General features: G+C 47.3%; 1 protein-coding gene across 1 annotated transcript in view; it reads right to left on the reverse strand.

The window, feature by feature from the left end:
* The window catches only part of LOC119444825 (SEC14-like protein 2), a 95,766-nt gene that overhangs the window by 43,691 nt on the left and 30,472 nt on the right, over positions 1-21,603 (reverse strand). The window contains exon 2 of the mRNA XM_049664754.1: positions 2,266-2,335. Coding sequence (XP_049520711.1) covers positions 2,266-2,335 — 70 coding nt within the window. The remainder of the gene's footprint in view (positions 1-2,265; positions 2,336-21,603) is intronic.

A 21,603-nucleotide genomic window follows, 5' to 3' on the forward strand; every position in this document is an offset into this window, starting at 1 on the left:
GACCTCCCTGCCTTTCCTTCCTTCTTTCCTCTTCCTCCTCCTCCTCCTCTCACGTTTGTTGGTACTTGAATTCGGCGTTCATATAACCTTCGGATATATATTATCCACAAATATACCCGCCGAGATACCGACAGTTGCAGCAGCAGACAGCAGCCACGCCAAACCCGGGCGGTTAGGCAAACAGAATCAAATCAATAAAGTTGCGGGAAACGCAAAGGCAAGGTTCTGCTTATGCTAGCTGTTCCTTGCCTATCAATTTTAGTCGGTAGCACGCAGTGTGCTTCTCCGACGTGATTGCCTCCAGCGCCCTAACGAAGCAGCGATGTCGCCGCATGATATATAAGTGTCGACGACAGCAGTACGTGTTTTCCTTCCTGTCTCCTGCGCCGTGGGAATTTCCCCTTTGATTCGTCACACAACCAGCTCAGTCCATTGAGTCCTCGCAACCACGACCGCAAAAGCGTGGGATGCTGCCTGGAGTCAGTTTCGAACCGTTTTATGAATACGATACGACGCCGCAATGGAACGTGAAAGGGAACCAACAATGCAGACGTTTCTTGGCGCTTAGCTAATCGCATGAAGTCCAACGCAGTAATGTTTGATACGGCGAGTTTGATACCTAAAACATCCGTGTTAAGCGCAGAAAACGTAACGCGACACCCGGACTATAGCGTTCTTGATATGCTGGGGAGAGTTAGTTGTAGATGATTCAGCAAACCAATTACTAATGAAAAAAAATCATTAGTACACTTATTCCTTTAATCGATTACCATTTTAGTTTTTTTTTTGCACCTCCTCTACAAGGAAAGAATAAAGATGTATAATTTATTTCAATTTTACTCGACATGGAACGGTGTGTGCGCCTGGTGAGGTTAAACAGTTGAAATTGGAAATTGTAGTCGTGGCCGTAAGTGCGTCACGATAGAGACGTGCTTTGCTTACTTGGTTTTCGTATCGCCGCTGTCTGAAGTCTTATCGCTTTACATTTCGAAGCATCACTTGTTCCTACGCACAAGGATACGACTATATATAGTGTATTCTATAACTTGATCTGTTATCGCCGTATCCGAGTTTGTCTTTAACTCGATCCTTCGAGCTCGTACGCAAACACTCGTCGCGTGCTATACGCGTATTACTGAGAGCTTTTTGTGTTGTGTATAGATATACGCCAGGGTTATAGTCCGTCGAGTTCTGATTATACTATCACCGACTGTGCTTGTCACCGTTGTCACTTTAGCATCGCTGCTTTTCTGAGCAGTAATTATGGGGTTTTACGTGCCAAAACCACGATCTGATTATGAGGCCCGCCGTAGTGGGGGACTCCAGAATAATTTGGACCACCTGGGGTTCTTTAACGTGCACCTAAATTCAAGCACGCGGGTGTTTTCGCATTTCGCATTTCGCAAATGCGGCCGCTTCGGCCGGGATTTGATCCCGCGACCTCGTCCTTCGCAGCCCAACACCATGGCCACTAAGCAACCACGGGAGGGTCTTTTCTGAGCACAAGTTCGTCTCCAAAAAGGTTCGATTTTGTATGAATTCCTTCTGGTAGCCTTCCTGCTTCTTAATCGTCCCTACAACATGATTATACGCTTTATATCCCCCGGAGTAAGAAAGGCAGAGCGAGAAAAAATGGTAATGGACAAGAAAAAGGCAGAGGGGTCAGACGCCTGAGCTCCAGCCGGCAAATCTACGTTTCAGTGCGTACGCAGTCATTTACTGACTCCGTTCCTGTCGGTAATTGTTCAAGACTGCCAGTGCGCATCGCAGTGGTTGTCCTCTGAGCCAGTGCTTGTTCTCCGCGTTAGCTATTCGACTATGTCGTGTCGTAGTGGCGCAGCTGATCAGAGCGCCAACTTCCAGTGACGCAAAGGGTCAGGTTATTGAAGCCAACGATGCAACTTTCTTTAGAAAGTTCATTGGCTCGTCGACACGATCGGGTCTAGTGATTATTATTAACGGGTACTGTGACGCACGACAACGATTTTCCTGTAACCAAGGACACAAGCCGAGGTATCGGCAGGTCATTCGAACATCATTTTGTCCTCTCATCTCTCGAGAGGAATGCGTCTGTGCTGTGGCTCTGGTAAATCTCAGTACATGCGCCCTTAAGCCGTGCTCCTAATTTTCTTGCGAGCCGGTCTGCCTCACGATCATCTCGTTTCACAGTGTTTTGGCACCAGATAGACTGTGAATGCATGCGCTTTACGAGCCTGTTTTCCCGTCAACATACGGGTTTTTCCGCACTGTCTCGATGGTGCTCACCTCTTAGCCACCGCAGCAGGAAGTAGTCGTCGTGACTCGGCCTCAGGATGTCGTCGACGTTTGCTCGAAGCTGAAAAGGGGGAAAATATTAAATAAAAACAGGATGTTGATAGCAGTGGTGCAAGCTTTAAGTCGCTGATTGTCGAGTTACCTAAAAATATAATGAACCAGGCTGTGTTAGCAGCCTCACTTCATGAGGGTGTTTTCCCAGACAGAGCTCAACCACGAGAGAAGTTGTTCACCTGTACGACGGTTAGATTATGTAACTTGAAATTCAGAACAACGCGAGAAGACGGGACGTAAAGATGGCAAAGACAAGACATCCTCGTCGTTATAACCCCTCTTTTCGAGCTCTTACGAGAATGAAATTAACCAACCGCAACTAGTCAAACTTTCAGTACCAAACTTCCCATTACCTGTAACAATCAGGGATGTCGGTTGGTCGAACAGCAACGCAAACTTGCAAACGTGTACGTTCACGATTGATGGGCTTTGCAGCGAAGCTGTCTATGGCTAGGGTTCTATGTATTTTTCGTGTCCGTCAACAAATCTGCGTGTGCAAAAGCTCAGCTCCCGAATTTGATGCAAAATCACTTCCTTCTATGCAAAAGCTTATACGTCTCATCACTTGGATATGCAGTTTCAGTAAATAAAGTTATCAATAGGCCTCATTTCCGAAATCAGTACACTCTCAGGTACATAATAAGGGTTTCTCAAATATTGGCCGCTGTGCGACCCGCGTCGGCCATTTGTACGCTTGCACTGCCCTCTCTCTCAGTCGTCCCAAGCGCTTGCCTGCCCTAGGTTCCTTGCACTATCCAGGCGTGGCGGTCCCGTTGCGCGTGTCTAGTTTCCTCCGGCTCCCCGAGGTGGCGGTAGTGTTCCAAGTGAATGTATGCCGCTGCCGCCGATCAAGACCGCCGATCAAAATAAAAGTGTGTGTGCGTGTGTCTTCGGGATGACTACCGTCTCCGCTCAAGAGAAATAAAGTTTGCTCATACTTCTGATTGAACTTCTGTGTCACCTCTACGTCGCGTGCTAAACTGCTTCGCTGGAAACCCACCCTCACAGCAGTGGAATGGCGTGCGATTTTTTGTCACGTTTGACAAATGTTAGTTCCAGTGCAGCAGCACTACAGTGCTAAAGCAGCCTACATTCGCAGTTTACTCGTGGCCTCAAGATCACGCCATGACTTCAATAGCATTGCTCGTTTCTTGAAGTATATATATATATATATATATATATATATAATAAAATGATGCGCGTTTCATTTTACAAATAAAACCAAACAGGTAGGTGCATAACTTTGTGGCTGATGAGCCTTGGTGAAAAATATAGTCGGATAGACATGTTCGGCGCCACCGCAAGGAATGAACGAATAAACATGGTTGTCTGCAATCAAGGCCCGGGTGCTGAAGTCTCTAGCAGTTTTTATCCAGAGGATGGAAATTTCAAAAAAGAAATAAATAAACCAAGAAAGAGCTCCCGCTACATTGGCGCAAATACGTTATTGTCTGTCCTTTCTTCTTTCTTTCTTTTTCTCTTTTTTTCTCTGTCTTTCCTTTTCCTCTTGTTTTCTTTGTCTTTTCTCTCTCTCTCTCTCTCTTTTAAATAATTTGCAAGAGCAGTGTTAAAGGGAGTTTCGCAGCCGTTGTCTTGCGGCGAAGGCTGGCGTGAAGGGGCGTGCTAGGCCTCAATCAGCTACACAATCAGCTACGCAACCGAAATTTATGGTCTGACACGTAAATATCAATGATTAAAAAACAATAGTTACCTTACGTACACCTCAGACAAATGTACAACCTTTTTTTTTGCGCGGCTTTTGACCATTAATCCGTAATTTGTCTTTCTCCCATTGTGTTTTACCAGCTGCACGTTGGTGGTGAGCTAGGAGTTTGAACGGCTGCGGCGGTAACGAGCAGCCAGCTACGCGCTCTGCGTGAGAGCCCCGGAGCGGCCGTATGACCAGGGCGTCGGGGATGATTAATAATAACAATAGTCATAATTAGTTATTGTCCCTTAAGGGTCGCTTGTGGGGTATTACATCTATTATTGATCACTAGAAACAGCCATACAATAGATCCTTTGTACTTACAAAGGTTGTGAGAACTCACTTATAGTACTTCGCTGTACTTGATGTATCATATATCAGTCGCCCAGATTCGCATACATCTGCGAAGGATCTTTCTTGATTATTACTTTTTTTGCTTCATGAACCTTCTTTATAAGCAAAAATAAGGTCTTTCAATGTGCTTCAGTCCGCCATGCTGATCACCATTTCCCAGGAGTGCAATTGGACTGGAGAAGCTGCCGTGGTGAAGTGTTTTCTGCTTACGTGGTAGGACTTCTGAGCTATATGATCCAGACTGACGACCGGACCTCGCCCTATTTCCTCGGCAGATTGTTTTTTTTTTCTCTCAATCTAGCTAGGCGTCAGGTTTCGCCGACTGGATCAACCCTTTTAAACATCACTGCTTCTCGACTATCTTGCTGGTAGAGTTCTGACAGTGACGCTTATCTGAGCTGGAATATTCGCCACACCACAGAGGGACACGAGGCTCGCTTGCAAGCCTCGCCGCTGGGTTTATCACACGCAAAAAAAAAAAGTTACTGCGGAACCACGTGAGCTCAGTCAGATCCTGTGACAACTTGCCTTCTGCTCCGAAGTTTTCTAAAAACAGACACCATAATGTGCAGCCGACGGAGCTGAGGCCGATTTCAAAAAAAAAGAAAAGAAAGAAAGAAAGAAAGAAGGAAAGGAAGAAAGAAGAAAGAAAGAAAGAAAGAAAGAAAGAAAGAAAGAAAAACAACGAATCCTTCGTTCGTGTTTTCGTCGTCCGTCGGATGCTTTCGCTAATAACGTGTCCAGCATCACAATTTTCTCGTATCAGCTCTCGCACGCCGTTCCAGCGCAGGAACATTTCTTGCGAGCACGAGTTATCACGGACTAAATTTGACTGCCGGCACTTATTGGCGCTATTCCTTAAACACGAGACAGATGTAGCGGCATTTCTTATATATCTCTCGTTCACAGTAAGAATCCACTTTCGCAATAGTAAACATTCTGTCAGCAACTCGGCGAAGGTACCTCAGAAAGCTTCGAAATAATAAAGGTTGCAAATTTTCAAATTGTTGTCTATAAAGTGCCTTCAGACAATGAGCGACATTGAAGGCAAACATGAAATAAACCTGGACGGTTGTATTGTGCATTTGTAATTTTCTTAAACGTTATATTTTGGATCAATAAATTTACAAGTGTCGGTACATTCGCATAACACGAGTTTTTATTATTGTGATAGCAATTATATGGACACTCCGAGCGCATTTCTGCCATCGGCATAGCCGTCTTCGTCACCGTCGCCGTGAGGTTCCGTATAAAGTCCAACGGCGATAAAATCGTCGCCGCGCGCCGTACGCTGTGTTTGCGAGGGAAAGCGTACGAGGGGAGCCGGCAATCGCGGCTTAATGTAGCGAACGCGAGGGTGGAAGGCAGGCTGGAAGCGCGCTGAAGGCACGGGCACGCGGCGACGCACAGGGAGATGGGGGTGCTTTCTGCGCCGTCGGCTGCTGCTCACAGCGCGGCCGCGCGGGCGCCGTACCTTGAAAGCGATCTGCGATGGGGACAAAGTGCATGCGCCGAGTGCCGGTAGCTTCGTATGCGTTGTGCTTTCGACGTTTGGTTCACGTTGAAGCGAGACGAAAGACAGCGCGTAGGTCAATTCAGCGTTTTGACAGCGAGTTTCCGCGGTCCATCGAGCGAGATGTGTTCATGTTTAACTGTGCACGCATGACACCGTGTTTCTCTATTTAGTTAGTAAGCGAATGTCTACAGCTTTATGCGGCCCATTGTCCTACTATCCTTGCTTCGTATAGCTCTTTACTAATTTGCTGTCGCCATCGAGGATTCGCCTTTCGGTCGAAACTGCGACTTTTATTTCATAAATGTTTTAGAAATCAAACGTGTACAGTCGTACAGCGACACAGTGCGTTATATAGACCACCTAAGAAAGCAGTCCATCCATGTAAGCGCAGTAACGTATAGACAGACATGTCGTTTGACTCTCGTACGGTATAACGCAAACATACATTCGCGAAAGGACGAAAGTACAAGAGACACGCGGGTAACAAAAGACGGGGCGACACGCAACGAGCATTATAATCAATCCCCGGCCGTGTGTGTAGGGTTACAAATTTCCCATACTGGAAGCAAACAACGGACACCCGATGTTGACAAAACGTTAACGCGTTATTGACGTACGCTTAATTCCGCTCGTCTGTATCATATTTAGCGCATTCTTCATCAATGTATAGTCGATATCGGGGGGACACACGCGGGCCAACTCGAGCTATACGCTCGAGTTGGCCCTCGAAAGGTCGAAGGTCAACCGCTGAACGCAACACGCCGCCGCTCGAGACTCTTTCGACCAAAGCCACCGAGGAAACCAGAGAGGGAACGCGGCCGCGCGTATTTGTCGACGCCAGCGTTGCCCGACGGCACGTCTCATTCGCCGAGACAGGAGGCGAAGCAATATAATCCGCCGGGCCGCCATATACGAAGGAATCTTGTTCTTGTTCTTGTTCCCCAATGAAATGGCACAACCGAAGGAATCTCGGTAGCAGACGACCAGTCTTCTTCATCGTCTGCTTCGCTCCTCGGGGTGGTGAGCGCAGCAGCTTGATCGGGTGAAGACAGCAACTGTCATGACGGCAAGCAATCTCTTATCTCTGACGGAAACCGCATTTCTCACTACACTCACGTTTAGACGAGCAATACAGAAAGAATGAAAGTTGCCGACGCAAATAGAGTTAGAACCATGACGACCCATAACGAAAGCGACTGCAGCGACTCAAATTCCACGTCGTCTCAGTGCAACTCTTTCTGCGCCTTTCTCTCTCTCCCTCTCTCTCTTGTCGAGAACTCACCGTGAAACTCGCAACTCTCGTTTATATACGCCATTCTCTGGTGGAATGTTGGCAGTGGCCGTCAACTTTAATAGCGAACGCGAAAGCGAGAACAGCCCGGAAAGAGCCGAAATGTGATCGAGGGAACGAAAGAGAAGCGACGGTAAAGAGAAACATTTCTTTTTTCGAGAGAAGTTTCTCGACGGGAATGACAGTATATAGAGCGAGAAGAGTGCGTGTTGGCGTTAGCATCGAGGAGCAAGTCTTACGTCAATGCAGGCGTTGAGGGAAGGAGGATATCGTAACACTTGATTCGTCTTATATACGGTATATCGGGTTCTGCTCAAGATGCGTGTTTGACGTAAGCGGCGAGAATCTTAATGGAAAATGCCTTTTTGGTTGTCGGGATTCGAAATATGCAGCGCCGAACCATGTGTAATGAACAGGTAGGTATACGGAGATTCGATCGAGTGCTCTTTATACGAAATGAGGAAATCGGACACCGCCTGAGCGATTGCAGAGCTTGGCATTTGCTGTGCCCTTTAACAGTGATTCGATGGGTCCCACAGGCTCTGTATCAGCAGAAATTTGGCACCGTACGTTTTCTTCAGCGATGCCAGCAGTATGCCACTGAGCTGAAATTTGAAGCTTATAACCTTTCCGAGAGTCGTCTCCAACTATAGAAAGAAGCAATTTGCGTCTCCTGAATGTAAATGTATAGTTTCATCTCCCGAATACGATCTCTGCTTCTATGTCTTTTTGAGGGAGAAATATTGTAGCCCTATGAGTATATCGTCTAGACTTCCTGCTCAAGCTCGCTGGGAATATGCGTTATACAGTAAGTTGGGGCAATGTATTCGAAAATGTCATGCCCCCCCTTAAAAAGAAAAGTTGCGACGAGCGGCTGAATGGTTCTATGCGGGCGACTGCAATGGTAATGGTTACATACACTTTCCTTTTTCCTTCAGTTGAGAAGACTGTATGAAAAACCTACCCCTGCAAAGTCCAGAAGAAAAGGCGCTCGGCCACTCACGCCGTCCGTACAGCGCAGTATGTGCGAGTTACGCTTATATGTTACGCTAAGCCCTCGCCCGGACGTAGAGCCCACAAATATCGAGCGGCTCCTATTCTTCTGACCGGCGCAGACGTCCGTCGCGGCTTGATGCACTCAGAGGACACAGTGCGTTTATATTCCGCTTTTGAGGACAGCGCGAACATATATTAAAATGTCGAGGGTCGCGACATTAAAAAAAAAAAAAATGTCAGCGAAATTGCGCGCCAGTGTCGTCCCTTCTAAAGAAGGCCACAGGTTTTCGCGGAATTTGAACTCATCACAAGATCTGACCTATTTCTATCTCTCTCTGCTCTCTGTTTTCCAACAGTGTGGGGGTGAGTGGTCGCTTACGACGTATATATATCCGGCGTTATCTTGAATTGTGTCCGACGTCGCGCGAGATCTGCGGAATCGTGCCAGCAGCTGCGTGGACGAATGTCAAGCCGAGGGAGGAACTGTTTTTGATTGTTTGTTTTGTTTTGTTTGTTCCAAGAAATGTACGCAATAAAGTAACTTTCGAAAGTTTTCTATGTCGAGTGAATGCGATGATGAATGAAACGATACACACATGACATACATCAAGCGCATAATACAAACAAAACACACAACATAGTATATATATATATATATATATATATATATATATATATATATATATAGGCTGGCTCTCAGTAGCTGGTGCCTATATTGTTGTTCCCCACATCAATAGCATATATAAGCAGCACAATGCAACAGACTTGTCGGAGAAATGGAATATGAAAAATTCCTTTCGGGGATCCAGATATTCCTTGACGCTACGTCATTTGCAGCTTTTCGTCTGCGGTATTTCCCTCTCTCCAAGTAGGTAAAAAAGACGTGTGCGCGTGTGCGTCGTGTTCTATCCTGTATTATTAAGTCTGCTCAGCCACGGAACCCTCGTCCAGCACGTTTGGAAATTCAAGTGGCGTGTATAAGATGCGCTATAAATATGGTAAAATTTTCGCCGGAGTAGTGCAGCACAGAATAAGAGAAGACCGCTTATCAAATATAAGAAGATCAACCACAACAGATTAAGGGCTTCCGAACGTGGCCCACAATAAGAAAACAGTCATATGAAGCCAGCAGACAACGAAATTAAGAAACGCATAGGGCAAATTAATTGCTTTAGTTGAAACATTTATGAAAAAAGAAATGGCATCGTGGTAGCTGGATTGGGGAGAGCATGGAGAGCATCGCACACGTAATACGAGGACGTGGATTTGGATAACCACCTGCGGTAAGTTTTTTTTTCCGTTCACTTGAATTTCTCTTTAAGTTATTACTTCTGCATTTCTATGAAGACGAGTTTTTACCCTATGTTTTTCTTGGTTTTATTGTCTATTGGCTAAACATGAGTCTGACTAACGAGATTCGGGTCCCTCGGTTCTACTTCTCGTTCATTCATCGACAAAACTTCACTTTGAAATATCCTTCTGCAAAAATATTTGCTGACTGGTAGGTATTACTCAGGTATTACATAGACCTGTTGGATTCTTTTATTACATTTTTGTGCCAAGCGGTTGTTTTGTTTTTGTAACTGCGGAGAGGCGGCGAACATAATGCCCTTTCCCCTTCTCAGCTGTGTCTGCGAGGAATTGAAACACACTCTTGGCAACGTAATGCGTCCGAGTAAACGTACGTATCTGCATGCAGAATTGAATTGGATGCCGAAGTTTTACGCGCCAAAACCACGATTTGATCATGAGGTACGCCGCAATGGAGCACTCCGGATTAATTTTGACCACCAGGGGGTCTTTAACGTGGCTCCAATTCACGGGACACGGGCATTTTTGCATTTCGCCCCCATGAAAATGCGATCCGCCGCAGCCGGGATTCTATCCCGCGACCTCGTGCTTTGTATAGCGCAACATCATACCCACTAAGCCACCACAGCATCTTCATTTAGAAGTAAGACATTAGGCTAGGCCATTTCACAGTCGTTCGCATTAAAAAAAAAGTTGTAAAAAAGGAAGAAAACTAGTGTTGGGTTTTGTATACATTATGCCAGAAGGCCTAGCTCACCTAATGACGCGGATATTCGCACTGGCACGGTAGGCGGAGATTTCGCAAACAAAGTTCTGTAGGTATATTTCGGTGGCACGAAGCCCACTGTATAATAAGATGTCCATGCCCGCAAATCAAATACCCACTGTCGCAGCCGGTTTCCATGATGCAAACTTGGTTGCAATGACACCAAGCTATAGTTTGCTAGTTTAGAGGGCATAAAGGGCAATCCTTGCGACACTAAACAAATCTCAAGTCCTCTCAACTTCACACTAATAAACTTATAATCAAGAAAGCACTGAGCTTACATGCGGTGAAAAACAAGATAAAACATTCAGATGCTGTCATGAGCAAAAAATTCTTCGTACGCGCCGCTTACGATTACTACAAATCATTCTGCATGCTTCGACGATATTGTGTCGTGTTCTGTGTCACGCATTGGCAAGCACGGACGTACTGCAATAACGATTTCCGCCTCGAGAGAGGACCAACCACGATTGCCAAGTATTCTTGCTTTCCATCAAATACTTCTCTTAATATTTAGAATGCTGCAAACGTATTAATAGGACTGAGCCTGTCAGCCATACGTTCGATCTTTGTTGAGGTCGTATTCCCACGCCTATATGAAATCTCTGATCGCAAAAAAAAAAGAGACCGAAAGAACTTCTTGGACAAGTTGGTATGATGTGCTGCGCATTCTTTCAAGCGGTGCGTACATATATATATAAAATAAATGACCACAGACTGGAACAAAAGCTGTCATCCATACGTTCCATCTTTGTTGAGGCTGTATTCTCCCCGCCTATATGAAATCTCTGAGCCTTCCTCGAGCCATATACGAAAGAGTGCAAAAAGGACCTACACAAACTCCGCTTCAGTCAGCACCAAAGAAGAAAAAGAAAGAAAGAAAGATGAGATAGAGAGAAGTAGAAGAAAAGGAAGAAGCCGTTATAGACACCGGCCTCCCGGGAGCAGAGATTACACTTCGCGTAACGACACAGCCACATTGTCTATAGCACTGGGACGGTCTTTTCGCACAAAGATGGTGAATGATCCGTCGAACAATCGTACTGCACGGCCGAGTTTCAGAGGCTAGCCAGACGGTCACGAACAAATTGACTGTTTGCTGTCCTCCGGAAGGAAAAAAAAATAAGATTGAGCTTGTTCTGTTCCGCGATTGCGTTGGTTGATCTAATTTTGCGGGCAATGAAAGCACACGGCGAGCTCTCCGACTTAGTCGATGACACCGCCTTCTTTTTTTATTCGGTTTTCTTCGTTGAGCCAGTCTCGCTTTTTATTGGCAGCCCTCAGCGACAAACGCAGGGTTTTATAACTCTTCGCCGTTCGTCTGCAATGCCGAGTCTGTTGACAGAGGACTGCGTGAAGCTCCAGTAAACGCAGATATCTTCGCGTGAAAGAGGAGCTATTTACTCTTGTTCCGCAATTGCCGAAAATAGCAGTGACGTAGGCGGGCGTTTTTGGAGAGATTCTTTTATGAGTCGACCTCTCGATCGAACGCGGTTCGTGCGACGGTATGACGGGTCGTAAACGGCTGTTTTAGCGTAATTAATTATCGTTTCTATAGGCAACGCTGAGCTTGCGAAAACTGGAGAATAAATAGACGCTAAGGGGGTAGCTTAGAGGGGATTTAACGCGTAATATTTTATTAAAACTTGAAGTTTGATAGATTGCGCATCTGCAACTGGAGAGACATTAGTTTTACCCTAAGCAAAGATCGATGAAGTTATAAAAAAGCATTGGGCAAATTACTTCCCTTTTTATATTGAACTAGTATGTAAGTAATGGTATACCAGCGTTAAACTTGCGAAAAAATATTTTGAACAGAGTTACAATAAACTGAAAGTTGAAGAAAGAACTTTGGTTTGTGTAGGAGCCCAACCAACAAACTCTGCGTGCTCCGTGAGGTGCCCAATTCGTACGATATTGCACGCGTGATGTTTACATAGCGTCCTTCGAAAGCAGTATCACAGATACTGCACTGCTGCTATACAGGGTGTTTCAGCGAACACTTTAAAAAATTTTTAAAGGTTGCCTGTGGCAGAGAGCACAATTCTATTTGATGAGCTGGTCTACTCGACGAGGGCGCGTTTTGTGCATTACTTGCACAAAAAATATGAAATGCATATTTGACAAATTAATGAAAATTCACTAATTCAGTTTGAACTAATTACATTATGGTCGATATTGCAATTTAGAAATTCTAGCCGTGGAGTTGGCAAGGCGGATCCCGCTTGGAACGAATTCTCAGGATGACACCAGTTTCGAGATTTTAATTCCCGAACTTTGCGGAGAAATGCATTAGCGTTCCAGCTACTTTCTTAACAAAACGTTGTTTTATGCATTGAAGAACAAAAGTAATAATAACAAGAAAAGATACTACTACTACTACTGCTTATAATGATAAAAATAATAACAATACCTTATTGCGCAAGCAGAAAGTAATGAGAGGAAAGAAGGAACAGAGAAAAAATTAAAAAGAGGAAGAAAAGAGTAAAAGTGGACTTGGGAGCGGAATGAAATGGAAAGAAGAAGCAAGGATGAATGAATCAAGGAAGGAAAGAGGCCAGTAAAAAGAAGAAAGAAGCAAAGAGGTAAGCGAAGACGGAAATCATGAAGTAAGAAATCTAACAGACTGGACAAGCAGACAGAAATAAAGACAGTCAGAAAGAAAGGCGAGCTGCAAATGTATTTCGTAAGTAGCACTTCTTATTCAAACGTTCTTCTCGCGTTTTATCACCTTCGGCGAACGACTCGCGCCACTCACGTTGTCAGCAGAGCCGGAACGGCATGAAATAACGAAAACGAAGCTAATAGCACAAAATAATAAACATTTTGACAATGATAAACAGAAAGAAGAAGAAAAAAATCCGGGCACTCGGAATGAGTCGGCTTTCGCAGACAGTTCTTTTTCTCGGGCGAAAAAGGGAGCTCAGGAGTGAAGCAGACCTTAGCCGCCCGCTTCGTATTTACCTCTGCATATACGCATTCGCACGTTTGAATGCTCCCCTCCTGGGGCCCGGGCCCGAATTCTGTTGCTTGTTTTCCTATCATGTTTGTTGTTTTTTTTTTCGTCTCACTGGCTTTTATCATCCCGTCTCTTTCCATTGCTTGCACGCCATGTGCCTCGCTGACGGAGGTTGGCTGTGGCCCATTTCATATAGGTGCACGTATGAAAGGACCCCCGCGCCAGCGGATTTCCCCAGCTTACTCGACACTACGTGCGGAAGGCTTCGGTAGCTGTAGCTCTTGAAGGCAGGTGCATCATCAAAACCAAGCAGTACGGTTAATGAGATCGCGCAGTGCTCGTATACAACCGAGAGCAATGCACGACGACTACGTCCTCAATGCCCTTGAGCCTCAGCTTCTTCCTTCGGTCCAGCTTATTGCCACTGTTACCGCATGTCACTCGTAATATTGTTCCACATAAGTTTCAGGAAGTCGGTGCAGTACTCTAATCTCGTTCGACATAGGTTCCAGTGGAAGATATTCGTAAAAAAAGTGTCGCAGTTTCGCATGAAAGGCGAAGCATCGATTGCGATAGCCAATTAGTGGAAAGCTACATGAAGTAAGGATAGTAGTTTTGTCGGCCGTATAAAGTTGTAAACATAGGCATACTAACTAAATTAAGAAGCATTGTGTCACGCGAGCACAAAGAAACATAAACACATCTCACTCGATGACCACGGACACTCGCTGTAAAAACGCTAGAGTGAGGAAGCGCGGCAGCATCAACGAGCGAATTGACCTTCGTGCCGCCTCTCGCATTAACGTGAACTAAGCCGCGAAAACACAGTGCGTGGCGGACTCTGTCTCTGAATCAGGTGGCTTTCAAGTTACAGCGGTTCGGACGGCCGCGCGCGCTCACCCGGGCAGACTGTAGCAAAACGCGCCCCCTCCTCCCTCTCCTCCCCCCAGAGCCCTGCGCGCGAATGAAGACGGCGCGCTTCCTTTCCGCTTTCCTCCCTTTCGTGCGCGAGATTGAGCCGCGATCCCCGGCTAACCGTCGCTCGCACGCTTTCACTCGCACATACAGCATCAGCATACGGCGCGCGGCGACGATTTTATCACCCTTGGACTTCATACGGAACCTCACGGCGACGGCGACGCCGACGGCAGAAATGCGCTTGGAGTGTCCGTATAATTGCTATCGCAATAAAATGTTTCACTTATTTAGTGCAATCTATGTGAACTAAGAATAAGAGTGTAAAGAAGGTAAGAAAAGGGGGGGGGGGGAGTGTTGCCTTGAGATGTCCCTTAAGCAATAAGACCCTCGGGAAATGGCGGGGGAATTATGATTACAGAGCAGGTCTTGCAAGGACCCGTTCAATCAACGAGCTAGCTCTAATTCAAAAGCACAAAGCAAGGAATCTAAATTGGAGCTTCCTACCTCGGATTGTTTGCCATGGTCGAATAGCTCACCGCTTCCTGTCGGTATCACCGTCCCGTTTTGTGCATAGTGTGTCTCGTCTTAAAGGGGCCCTGAACAACTTTTTATCGAGGTATAGAAATGTATTTGTAGTTAAAATAGGCTAGTTCAGAAACACTTTGCCGCAAAAGGTACTTTAATGCGTTCACAAGGAGCGGGGAGGACGACGACGAAGTGTGTCTTTCATAGAACGCTTGTACCCTTGTCTCGTTTTGTTTCTCTGCAAAATCGGGGAGCTGCCGCTCCCTTGTTGCGGTAATGGATGAAGAAGCCGTCGAGGACCTTCCTGGCGCCCAACCATCACGTCGGGTCACGTCCAGGAAACGTGGAAACGCGTCAAGTGACACGGACAGCGAGGCAACCGAGTTGTACTCGTACTCGGACAGCGTCGACTCGTCGGACGACGATTTCACGCTTGTCATGAGCCGAACTACTAAAAGAAGACTGCTACGGAGGTCATCATCGGCAAGTGTCTCCACCGTGAAGACAACACCACAGCGCTGGCCGTACACGATGCTCTTCATGCCCGTGGACCCTGTGTCCAATCTGCGACTCCTGAACAGGCAAGTCCTTTCTGCGTTTCTTGAGGGAATCGCACCAAATGAAATCAAAGACGTGAGAATAAACGCACGGAAGAATGTCCTCGCAGTAGACGTTCTACACCGTAGTGCGCTGCAAAACGGAGATCGACAAAGTGAAAGTGCGATCCATGATTCCTACAGGCTGCAAAAGCACTGTCGGCGTCATTTATGATGTCGATATTTCTATACCAACGGACGACTTGCCAATATTAATAAAGCCAACTACAGAAGGCACTCTTATCACGCACATCGCAAGACTTGGCAACACACGTTGCCTGAAGCTTGAGTTTGAGGGAGACAGCCTTCCCTCACACGTCAAAGTTGGCCACGTCCGCCATCCAGTCCGGCCCTACGTACCGAAGCCCCTGCAATGCTACAAATGCTGCAAGATGGGGCACGTAAAAGGTGTCTGTAGGAACAATCTCGTGTGCCCACGGTGCGCTGAATCTCATTCGGAAGAAGCCTGCCGCGCAACTGTGTTGAAGTGCCCTAACTGCCATGGTAACCATGAGGCCTCATCCAAGGATTGCCCGCGGGTGCCGAACGAGCGAGCAGTACTCAAACGTATGGTACGGGACCATTCTACACACAGAGAGGCTGCCGCTACTCTCAGGCGGCGACGACGACATCGCCACCGAAGAGCATCACGAAGAGTTGCATCTACCGATAGATATACACCATCTTCCAGCAAAGCGGCTACCATACCAACGCCGACTTCCACAAAGACGGACACTGCGACAACGAAGAAAGGGGCAACACTCGCTCCTCCTGAAGAGTGGCCTACACTTCCACGAGCACAACCTGCCTCGAAGTCACATCAAATCGCGCCGCCCTCGATGACTTCACAAACCGCTGATGCGACGACAACTGAGGATCGCCAAGTCATAGCTATGTTGAAGTCACTTATGGACGCCATGCGCATTCTACTGAGCAGCATGAAAACGCCGTCGGCGCAGAGCGCACTGCAGGTGCTGGACACCTTGAGTCCGGTACTTGCGGCTCTAGGGTAAAACCACAGCCCGAGAGATGGCGTCGTTTCAAGAGGAGGTCAAGAATGCATCTGTCTTTCAGTGGAACGCAAGAGGGCTTAAGTCACGCATGGCCGACTTTAGACAGTTTGTCTTTACGCACCAATTCCCCATTATCGTGATATGCGAGCCAAACTTGTCAGCTCCCATCAGACTGTCCGGGTATGAGTGCTTTATGTCCTCTACCCACGGAGAGTGCAGCAAGATTGTTGTGTTTATACGCCGTGACTTGACTTATGTGCATCACCCAGTGCCTCCTGACGAAGTGAATCAATATGTTTGCTTGACAGTGAAGAAGAAAAAGCTCACGTTTACAATTCTTGGTGCCTACTTATCTCCAACAAGTCGCCTGGATTGTGAGCGCTTACAGGGAATTTTGACATCGACTCCACAGCCGTGGGTGATCATTGGCGACTTTAATGCCCACCATTACCTATGGGGAAGCTCCAAAGTGAACTCTAGAGGCAGAGCATTGGTGTCCTTTGCCTCTGAACGCGAACTTTGCCTGTCAAATGATGGAAGCCCCACTTATCTGCGTGGATCAGTGTATAGTAGCTGCTTGGACCTTACCTTCGTTTCACGTTCGTTTTCGAGAAGAGTGCACTGGTTTTCGGATTTAGAAACGCGAGGTAGCGACCACATCCCAACTTATTTGAAGATTGAAGGTCTGACTAGCTCCAGGTCCCCCAGAGCCGTCCATTGCACCGATTGGCCTAAATACAAAATAATCATGGAAGACTGCTGTCGTGACGGTACCTCCTGCAACCTAGAGGGCGCGATAAAGGATGCCATAGAAACAACCACGCATTCGTCTTTGAAGAGTTCTGCCCGCACCAATTTCGACATCGAACTCGAGAAACTTCGAGCAATTCGCCGTCGTGCGGAACGAAGATATAGACGCACGAAGTCCATCCATGACTTGAGATTGGCTAGACGAACACAAAAGAAAATACAGCGTCACATGAACAAGCTGGCTTCCCGACAATGGGTATCCTTTTGCGAGTCCCTGGATCCGCGAAAACCTTTATCGCTTATATGGAGGACTGTTCGTGGCCTTCGCACAACCTTTGGTCAGCGCCACCCGTTTAAATCTCTGGCACTACATCTACAATGTAGGGAGATTGATGTCGCTGAATCTTTCTGCAGAAAGATTGCTGGCGAGGCAAATTCCGATGGAACGGGAACGGGGACGCTCGACCACCCACTGTTCTCACGCGATCCCCGCATGGAGTGCCCGTTTTCTATGGAAGAACTAGAAGCTGCGCTGGCTTTGTGCAGGCGTTCTTCAGCGCCAGGACCTGATGGCATTACGTACCGTGCCCTGTGTAACCTAGGAGACCAAGCTCGGAAAGCACTCTTGCTCCTATACAACGACTCCTGGCAGACGGGTACGGTTCCGCAGGAATGGAAGTCAAGTCGCCTCATTCCACTTCTCAAAGCTGGCAAGTCGCCTTTGGACATTTCCTCATACCGTCCTATCGCACTTGCAAGTTGCGTTGGAAAAACAATGGAAAGAATGATTTTAACACGTCTGGAATGGTACTTAGAGTACTATGAAATCTACCCAGACGCTATGACCGGATTCAGGCGTGGCCGTTCGTCTACAGACAACGTTGTTGACTTGGTAACATTTGCGCAACACCAGAAGGCCTGTAAACGACTATCTGCTGCTCTGTTTCTAGACGTTAAAGGGGCTTACGATAATGTCACCCATGAAGCCATCCTTGGCGCGTTAGAAGCAGTAGGACTTGGTGGTAAGATATATATGTGGGTGCGCAGCTACTTACAGAGAAGATCATTCTACGTGCACACTGAAAATGGCCCTACATCCGAGCATTACGGTAGCCGAGGAGTGCCTCAAGGCGGAGTGCTTAGCCCGACGCTTTTCAATCTAACCCTTATTGGATTAGTTGACAACCTGCCAAGCACCGTACAACTTTCCATCTATGCGGACGACATCTGCATTTGGGCATCAGGTGTAACACGACTTCAGCTTCGCGCTCGGCTTCAGAAGGCAGCCACAATGACATCTTGCTACCTTCGTCAACGAGGACTTGAAATTTCATGTGGAAAGTGCGCAATGGTGGCATTCACCAGGAAGCCAATGTCTGCTTACGGAATATCAATTAACAGACAACTTATACCATACAGCAGAAGTCACAGGTTCCTGGGAGTCGTAATTGACAGAGACCTGTCTTGGACTCCGCACGTGAATTACGTGAAAAAGCGGCTGTCTGCTATCTGTCACCTGTTCAGGTTCCTTGCAGGAAAAAGTTGGGGAGTATCCATACACGGTATGTTACAGCTGTACATGGTGCTGTTCGTTGGATTCCTTCGGTACAGCCTGCCTGCAATATCCAACACCTGCAAGACTAACCTCCGCATGATTCAAAGCATTCAAGCCCAAGCCCTTAAGATATGTCTTGGCCTACCACGCAGTGCGTCAACGGCTGAAACCATTGCCATTGCCCAGGATTACCCAATCACGACGCACATTGCCGTTGAGACAATGCGTACGCATCTCAGACACTATGCTAGGACCCCTTCCCACCACCTGGCGAGCCTCACTGCTGAAAGGACCTGCTCGACATTTAGCGCTACTGTCAGTGCACATCGTGCATCGTTTACTTCAGGGTACGCACCTGCGGCCAAGCCAGTGCTTCCTCCGTGGTGTTTGAGCCGTCCACAAGTACATATAACGATTCCAGGACTACAGAAGAAATCAGATGTACCGGCCCCTGCTCTAAAACAACTGAGCTTACTCCTCTTGCATGAAAAGTACAGCAACCACGTGCACATCTATACCGATGGATCGACTACGTCGTCCAGTTCTGGTGGTGCGGTGGTTATACCAACGCGAGGAATAACACTGCGGTTCAAGACATCGCATGTCACGACCTCAACGGCAGCAGAACTAACGGCTCTGCGTCGTGCACTAGAATTCATTGACTCTGAAAGACCTACAAAATGGGCTGTGTTTTCAGACTCAAAACCGGCATTACAGTGCGTGCAGTCAGTTCTCCGACGCGGCTGTCATGAACAGTTGACATACGAAACAGTGAAACTTCACCATCACGTCCAACAAAAAGGCCACGAGGTTGTATTTCAATGGGTACCTGGTCATTGTGGAATCAGTGGCAATGATTCCGCAGACAACGCTGCTCGCACATCACACCAAGAAGAGCTCCGCGTTCCAATTCCACTTTCGAGGACAGACGCCGCAAGGCAGCTTCGACACCTGGCACGCAGTCTCTCACTGACCGAGTGGAACTCGCCAAACTTACGATTAACACGACTGCATCAATTAAACCCGTCACTGCAACTCCGACCTCCATTCGGGCTTCCTCGACGTGAAGCTTCGCTTCTCTGTCGCCTTTGGTTAGGTGTTGCCTTCACAAAGGCATACTCTACATTAATTGGAGTGACCGACAGTGCAGCATGCGAGGTCTGCGGCACCGACGAAACTATTGACCACCTGCTGTGCCACTGTCCACGATATGCCCAAGAGAGACAAGAACTCGCTAACGCGCTAAAAAAACTGGACAATCGGACGCTTTCCGTGCAGGTGTTGCTGGAACACCGCCCCCATCGCTCGTCGGCCCATAAAGCGGTGAAGGCACTTTTGTGCTTCTTGAGGACGACGGGCTTGTGTCAACGTCTGTGACTATTAGTGCACTAACACACGCGTCAGCGAACTAACCGCTCATTTCTCTTCTTTCCTTCCCTCCTCTCTCTCCCTGTCATCTTTGTGTTCCCTCTTCCCATTCCCCCGGTGTAGGGTAGCAACCGGACGTTATCCTGGTTAACCTCCCTGCCTTCTGCCTTTCTCTTATTTCCTTCCTTCCTTCACAAGGAGCGGAGTTATTGGCACTCAAACACGCCCTTCGCGGTGCTTCCGCTCCTTCAATGCCTTGCACTGCGAAGGCTACAGCGGAGCCTGGCGTGCCCACAACGCCCCGCCAACTGAACTTCACCGTGGCGCCCAGTTCAAATTTGATTTTGGATGCTAACGTATACACACCATTACTCTCGATTTTGGCGCCCACGACGCGCCCCAAACATAAGCCAAACGCGGTTGTCCTCAGCGAACAGCAGTGCGCTCAACCAGTGGACTCGTCGCGGCACCCCGCGGCGGCCGCGATATCTACGCTAGGTAGCAGACCGCAGCTACCTGCAACTGTAGTGCGTATGCGCAGCGTTTGCTATGTGCACGACAATACCCCTTTAATGAAACTTGTATTATGAACGTACCCGCTTTATTGAAGCTTGCGTTAGTGGAGGCTGTAAATACGAATACCAGGCTGCAATGTGAGACTGGCGGAGATATTCAGCTTTTTCTTAGATCCTGTGGTCCATAAACTTTTCTGATCGGCTGTACACGACACCTCCACTATCTGATTCTTGCTCAAATTTTGCACAGAGATAGCATTTGGCTGTGGCTTCAGTTGAATGCCACATTGGCGAGCATATTTACTCGCACGTTTCATTCACAGTCAAGCCAAAGTGCGCGTCTTCTGTAGCTACGGCACTAAGAAAATCTCGATATTTGTTCAACGAAACGGTGGCGCCAACCCTCAGCACTACGATGAAAGGCGTGTTTCGCCGTACATTTGACCCGCAAATGCACGAAAGTATTTCCAAGTGATGAGGATTTCTGTAAACTGTATGCTATAGGCGCAGTTCATACACCATATACCACATGCACGCCGATCGTCCATCCTGAATATGCTAAGAAATGGTCAGAGTGCAGAAGTGTGCGCACTCACTCACTCACTCACTCACTCACTCACTCACTCACTCACTCACTCACTCACTCACTCACTCACTCACTCACTCACTCACTCACTCACTCACTCACTCACTCACTCACTCACTCACTCACTCACTCACTCACTCACTCACTCATTCGATCGCTTGCTCACTTACTGCCTTCCGAATTATCCTCGCAAGGAAGGAAGGAAGGAAGGAAGGAAGGAAGGAAGGAAGGAAGGAAGGAAGGAAGGAAGGAAGGAAGGAAGGAAGGAAGGAAGGAAGGAAGGAAGGAAGGAAGGAAGGAAGGAAAGAGTGGAGAAGGAAAGGCAGGGAGGAAGATGTTAACATTTTGCTGCCAAGACATTAACCCATTCGGAAAAGGTCACAGGAGAGGCTGACAAGAAATGTCTGTCGAGCTTAGGTGAATGTATCAAACATAGGTGTACGTTTCTTAGTTTCTGTCTTTTCTCACTTAACGTTTAGCAGTAAAAGGGAAAGGGTATTTTTGGCGACACGCACTCAATAAATGCTTCATGCTATCTAACAAAGAAG

This window comes from Dermacentor silvarum, chromosome 3, assembly GCF_013339745.2.
Source record: "Dermacentor silvarum isolate Dsil-2018 chromosome 3, BIME_Dsil_1.4, whole genome shotgun sequence".
NCBI classification, from domain to species: domain Eukaryota; kingdom Metazoa; phylum Arthropoda; class Arachnida; order Ixodida; family Ixodidae; genus Dermacentor; species Dermacentor silvarum.